Source organism: Megalops cyprinoides, chromosome 12, assembly GCF_013368585.1.
Source record: "Megalops cyprinoides isolate fMegCyp1 chromosome 12, fMegCyp1.pri, whole genome shotgun sequence".
NCBI classification, from domain to species: Eukaryota; Metazoa; Chordata; class Actinopteri; order Elopiformes; family Megalopidae; genus Megalops; species Megalops cyprinoides.
Genome location: NC_050594.1, coordinates 12,642,372 through 12,648,618, shown reverse-complemented (window position 1 = coordinate 12,648,618; position 6,247 = coordinate 12,642,372). Strand labels below are relative to the sequence as shown.

The window sequence follows — 6,247 nt, the reverse complement described above, 5'->3', positions numbered from 1 at the left end:
GTCTCAGTCTTCCGTTCGTGCAGCTTTGTTCTTTTGATGCAACCCTGGGAATACACGCGTAGGCTTCACATGTATTTCAATACCAATCCTTCTTTTACAGTGAGCTGTAAGTGATTCTCTCCTCGCCCGTCTCCTCTTCTCTCTGAGGGATCGCTACACGTTTGTCTGTTTTATTGGTTTCTTAGACCCCATCCGCTGAGACAAAAGGGAAACATATACCTGGAGCCAGGCCCCCACCTGGCATGGGCAGATTGTGTTTAAATAACGCCTCAGCCAAGTTTCTGAGCAAACTGTGTGCCTTACCCAAACATACAGTCAAAAGGTGAGGGTGAACAATGTAGAGTGTGTTTAAATACGCCACGTTCGGGTTACCGCAGTGACTTTGGCAGTAATCCCTTGGGGAAGCCTGAAAAAGCTTTTCTCTCTGCCAATCTGCTTTTATCACAGGAATTAAACGCAAACACAAACTCCTGCCTTAGTAAGAACAGCCCAGTGTGTGGTAGTGAACACACACAAGCACATTCACAAATACATAGTCCACTGGTTTGTGTTGTTGATTCCTTTTGAATTGCCAGTAGCATGACTTTGTTTTATTTTCCTTTGCAGTGAAGAAAATGAATGAACAGAAGTCAAGAGGAGTGAAGATGCTGCCCAGTAAAGACAACCAACAGAAGATCTCTGTGTGTGAGTCAACCAAGCTTTCTGCCTGCTATGAAATAAATACATTACACACAGCTTTGTGTAGGTTAGTCAGCTCTCTGCCTCTTACAAAATAAACACATTACACACCTGTATGTATGCCAGTGAACTCTCTGTTCCATTTTGAACAGAAGCACATTACACTCTGTTGTCTCAGAGACACCGCATGCAGCACACACGGTTTGGCAGGAGAATTCCAGAGAGACTAAGAGGCAGGCTTGATGCCGCCGAGGTTGTTCTGATCTGTCGTTTACTTTCATTTGAAGACTCTTCAGAAATACAAAAGGTTTATCGGAAGATTAAATACTCCTGGTGGCTACTGAACTAAATATAACATCTTTGCGTCATCTTGGGGAGATCAGAGAGAGAGAGAGACCAATCAAGTCTAATTTACCTAATCAGATTGCTAAATACAGTCATCAGTGGCCAAGTACAGCCCTTCCATTCAGCAAGAACAGACAGGGTCGCGGAGGTGAACAAGGAGAGTGTAGCTGGTAATTGGGCATAAGGGGACCACAGAGCTATGTGCATAGCAGGAGCTCTTTAGAAAGGTTTAGGGCATTCTTCAGATGTAGTATTTTGTCCCGAATATTTCTTTGAGCTTACATCACTGTGAGAAAATGTCACATTTTCTCAGGAGACAGCGGTAGGAATTGGGCCTCGTCGCAGACCCTCGTGCCAAATCCTCCTGCTTCCAGAATGGAGCTGCTAATGGCTGACAAGCTTACCCATTTGTCTAGTATTAATGTACATGAGAATCCATATTCATACAGCGTTTCCAGAGAGCTGTCAGAGCTTGCTCGACCTCTGGCAGCGCCGCAGTCCAACCGTCTAAAGCACTGTCACCTCTTCTCTCCATTAAAGTGTCTAAACCATTTGTGGTCACAGGTCTGGACCATGAGACCCGTATATACCTTTAATGTTAAAAGTGGTTTAAGAGTGAGCACCACATGAATGCATAAGCTGGGGGGGTGGCAGTTTTGGTGGAGGGGAGTTGCTGTTTCTGAGCCACTGTGCCCTTCTCTCGGTCACTCTCTTTCGCTTCTCTTCTGCACTCATCCTTTCCTTCTCTTCTTCCCTCATGTCCTGTTCCCTCCCTCCCGCATTCAACCTTGTACCCCCTTCCATCATTACCCCTATCTCTGCCTCTCTGCCCCTCTCTGTACTTCTCCCTCTCCCTCCTTCTCTCTACCTCTCCCTTTCTCTCCTGCCTGTCCCTCCTCTGTGTCCGCCTCGCAGTGTCACAGATGGGCGTGGCTCAGGGACGTAACCTGTGTCCGGACCCGGGGATCCCCGAGCGAGGGAAGAGGAAAGGCTCGGACTTCAGGTGAGAGCCGCCACACTCGGCCTGGCTCAGATTGCCGAAGCCTGCCGCGTGTTCAAACGCAGCCCCACCTGCCCTCCCCCTGAAGGAGCCGAGGCAGGCAGAGGCGATCCGCAGTCCACTGCACACTTTCAGCATAGAGCCGTTTGTTTTCATCTCCTGGGAAGGAGAGGAGCTGCCAGACGGGGGTCCTCGGCCAGGCCGACGGACGATTCTCGTGGCACCTCGGCTCAGACTAATGGTGCCATGTCTGGTCCAGAGGCACTCCTCTGCCAGGGGGATGGTGGTGCGGAAGACAGATGGCGTGCAATAAAAAGCGTCTGTGGGGCGTTTGCACTCGCGTGGCCCGTAAAAGGTGTGTTTGAAACCGTGGTAACAGAGGTGGGAAAACTGCAGGGACCATGAATCATCTGTGACATCTGGGCAAACATCACCGTACTCCTCACACCACTTTTCAGGGCTATAGTTCAACTCAGGACATATGCAAATGCCTCTGCTGTGCTGGAATTCATATTTCTGCTTTCTGTACACATGGGGTTTGTGTGCGTGTGTGTGTGTGCTTTCAAGCGTTGCGTGCATGTGTGTGCATGCCTGTAGTTGAACATGTTCACATATGTTTGTGCTTATGTGCGTGTGCGTGCGTGTGTGTGCGTGTGTGTGCGTGTGTGTGCGTGTGTGTGCGTGTGTGTGTGTGTGTGTGTGTGTGTGCACGGGCACATGCATGTATTGTGTGAGCTGTGTGCACAGAGCTCTCCTGATGCTTTTTGGTCCCCCCCACAGGAGAGGTTCCTCAGTGCACTTCTCTTGTGACGAGGGCTATGAACTGCAGGGCTCCAAGAGCATCACCTGCCTGCGAGTGACGGACAGCTACGTGGGCTGGAGCGATGACCGGCCAGTCTGCAGAGGTCAGAGGAGCTTTCTGTTAGCCTTTGCGTCTGTCTCTGTCTACCTGCCTAGCAGTTTCTTCCTCTGTCTGTCTACCTAGCAGTCTCTGTTTCCTACTGCCTTCCTGCCTTCCTTTGTTCCTTTCTGCCATCTTTTCTCTTATGCAGTGGAACTTGTTTGCCTATCTGTCTACCTACCCATCGGTCTATCTCTTTTTCTACCTGTCTGTCTGTATATCTGTCTCTCTGTTGGTTGGCTCCAGTCTCCCCATGGCCTCCCCTCTTCTGCTATCAGAGCAGTGCTATTATTTTGATTACCTTTTCAGAGATGAGTTCATGGCTGCAATCAATGTGGTTGGGAGGGGGGGGTTTGAGCCAGGATAGGAACAAGAGCAGGAGAATTAACACTGAGCTGAACCATCATAAATTGCAGCACCAGAGCCCCAGAGCTCCACATACGCAGGGAACAGTTCAGCACTTGGGGGTCCATTCCCTCTTTCTCAGACTCCAGCTATAGATCAGCTATAGATTTAGATTTGCACTGAGTTTTGTGAATTGATTACACGTTACACGCTTCTACTTGTAATAACCTGGAAGGCCCAGATTCTGGAGATGGCTTTGGTTTGGTACTGAGTTTGTTGGCAGTGATTGGGTTATGGGGTTTTGGTACTGTTAGGGTACACTGTAGAAGGTGATTGTGCTGCTCAGTCAGATCCTGTGTGTTCTGCAGTGCATGCTGGGAACTGTAACTAATCAAATGGCTGTCTTTACATTGGCACTCATATTCCTCTCTAGACAGAGGATTTATTTAGCCCCCCACCCCCCTCTCATTTATGTCTCATCAAGGCTTTGACTGGCTAGAGCTCCTGAGCCATTCTCGGTGGGCGGGGGGTGGGGGTGCAGGTCACCCTAAAACATGGTGTCTGAGCAAGCCAGTCCATTTCTCTCAGTGGAGCAGAATTATTGTGCTGTTTTATCGATTTTACAAAACAAAATGCCCGGCTGTAACTTAGAAGGTTTCCATTAATCGTGAAGTTCAATGGGAAATATGTTAAGTTGTGAATTATTGATACAACAATGTTGATCAGCGTCTTACAATTAGTCGCCATGAATTATGCAGTCATCCATCATGGGGATTTAAAAGGAAGACAGCCGCTCTCAGGCCAGGGTTACAAGAGTAAAAGTTTTCCCATTGATTTGGAGGGACTTTAACACGACTCTTATCTGCATGGAGTATTCAGCTCACAGAAAAAAAAATTCAAGACTTGAATTTTTTGATAATATATTTATTTACACACACACACACACACACACACACACACACACACACTTGCACTGTGTGTGTAAACTGCTTAACTCCTAACTTCAATCCATCAGCTCTCTGAATCTCCTCCTTCTGTAATATGCTTTAAGTGGTCTGGTCCTGAGATGGGTATCAGACTGACTATCATTCCGTATGAGATTAGCACTGCCTCTCCGGTGAATGGGTAATCAGGTTTTGGAGCGGCAAGCATCTTGATCTCCCTTTTTTTTGGCCTTTTGGCCCATCCATCCCGTCCCAGAACCAAGATATGAAAGATAAGTAGAGGGCAGAAGGGTCTGTGGTCACCGAGGCAATTTTGGAGATTGGGTGCGATTTCAAGAGATGTTGTATTTGTCTGAAGAAAGTGGCTGAGAAAGAGTGGCCGTTTCCTGGTAATCTCCCTTTGTTCTTCTGATGGAACAGGTTGAATAATCTCGACTCTCTGCCTGATTAAAATCACACACTCCGATGATGGGATTAAGTTCTTCAGTTTCAGTGGGAAGTAGATTTACATGAAAAAGGAGGTGTGGGAATAAGGTCTCTCGTCCACCGCAGAGCTACTCAGCACCTCCTCCCCCTCCCCCTCACCCCACCCTGCCCCTGGCTGCCAAGGAAGATGGAGTCCTAGGCATGCTTTTAAGATTCTTGCCTTCATGCACTGCAGGGTGAAAAAGCAGATATAGCTCTAGGGCCTTGATAGACCCTGGTACATTGCAGACAGCCTTTTTTGATGTATACAAGGCATGAAAATTTACATTGTAGTCGAAAGTCATGCTTCCAGAATAGGGCCCTTCGCACCGTTGTTGTGAATGAATGGGCAATCCAGGAGCTGTTGAAATGTCAAACAGTGGACTTGCTACACCCCATTCAGGAGTTCTCTGATGATTGGAATAGGTTTTTGTTATGACCTTCTCTGCTGTCTCTTATGTTTAGAACCTTGTTGGGAGGGACTGCTCCATGGGTAGCATTAGCAGGCAGGGAGAATTTGAGAAGCTCTGATAAACTTATGAATTAGTCCCTGTTGATCTTGATGGTCCCATTGCCTGTTATTGGTGGACAGCTTTGTTTGATCACAGTGTGTGCTTGTCCCATTGGTGGGCTCTGATGCCAGTCTCTCTCTTTCAGCGCCCATGTGTGGGGGACAGCTCCGCGGACCCAGTGGCATCATCACTTCGCCCAACTACCCCATCCAGTACGACAACAATGCCAACTGCACCTGGGTCGTCACGGCAGTGGACCCCTTCAAGGTGAACGGTTTGCTGAGGCTTGGCATAGCTTTGCCTTTGTGTGTGATCATAAATATGCCTGACCTGGTTAAAAGGCAAAAGCACTGTGGAGCACAGGGAAGTTCAGTCTTATCGCCCTAGTTCAAAGCCCTGAACCCCTTCCCTGGCTAAACCTCCAAAGGTTTCCCTGAAACAGCCGTTGTGCAGTCAGTCAGGTCCATTAAATTAAATTTGAATATGAAACTGCAAAAGTGGATTAAATCACAGGATGGTGGGAGAGAGTGGGTGGCGAAGTGTGACTTTGGCAGGAAGTGTGCATGTGTTACTGTTTTTAATGTGGTGGAATCCTCCCTCACCACTGTGGGTGGAGAGATGGAGAGATGGAGAGAGAGAGAGAGAGACAGAGAGAGAGGGAGGCGGGGGGGGAGAGAGAGAGAGAAAGAGAGAGAGAGAGAGAGAGAGGGAGGCGGGGGGGGAGACAGAGAGAGAGAAAGAGAGAGAGAGAGAGAGAGGGAGGCAAAGAGTGAGGGGGGAATGATGAACGTAATAAATGGATATCACAGGAGTCACAGCCCTTGCCTGCACAAAATAAATGGCTTCGTATCCCGATTCAAGCTTGCGCCGGTGCCCGCTTGCCAAATTCCCTCTCACGGGCTCTCGAAGAAACAGCTCTGCAAATCCATCTCCCTGTCAATACCGGGGGTCCCCTCATGTGAGGGGTGCACCCCCTATTTCACGTTTCTCACGACCACTCCGCTGCGGCGATGAGAACCGAACGTGTCTGTTTCCACGGTGATTCTCTCCTACACTC

At 48.5% G+C, this 6,247-nt stretch overlaps 1 protein-coding gene across 1 annotated transcript in view; it reads left to right on the top strand.

The window, feature by feature from the left end:
• The window catches only part of LOC118786567 (CUB and sushi domain-containing protein 1-like), a 159,322-nt gene that overhangs the window by 80,416 nt on the left and 72,659 nt on the right, over nucleotides 1-6,247 (top strand). The window contains exons 7-10 of the mRNA XM_036541696.1: nucleotides 607-684; nucleotides 1,939-2,026; nucleotides 2,804-2,928; nucleotides 5,336-5,457. Of these exons, the coding sequence (XP_036397589.1) occupies nucleotides 607-684; nucleotides 1,939-2,026; nucleotides 2,804-2,928; nucleotides 5,336-5,457 (413 nt within the window). The remainder of the gene's footprint in view (nucleotides 1-606; nucleotides 685-1,938; nucleotides 2,027-2,803; nucleotides 2,929-5,335; nucleotides 5,458-6,247) is intronic.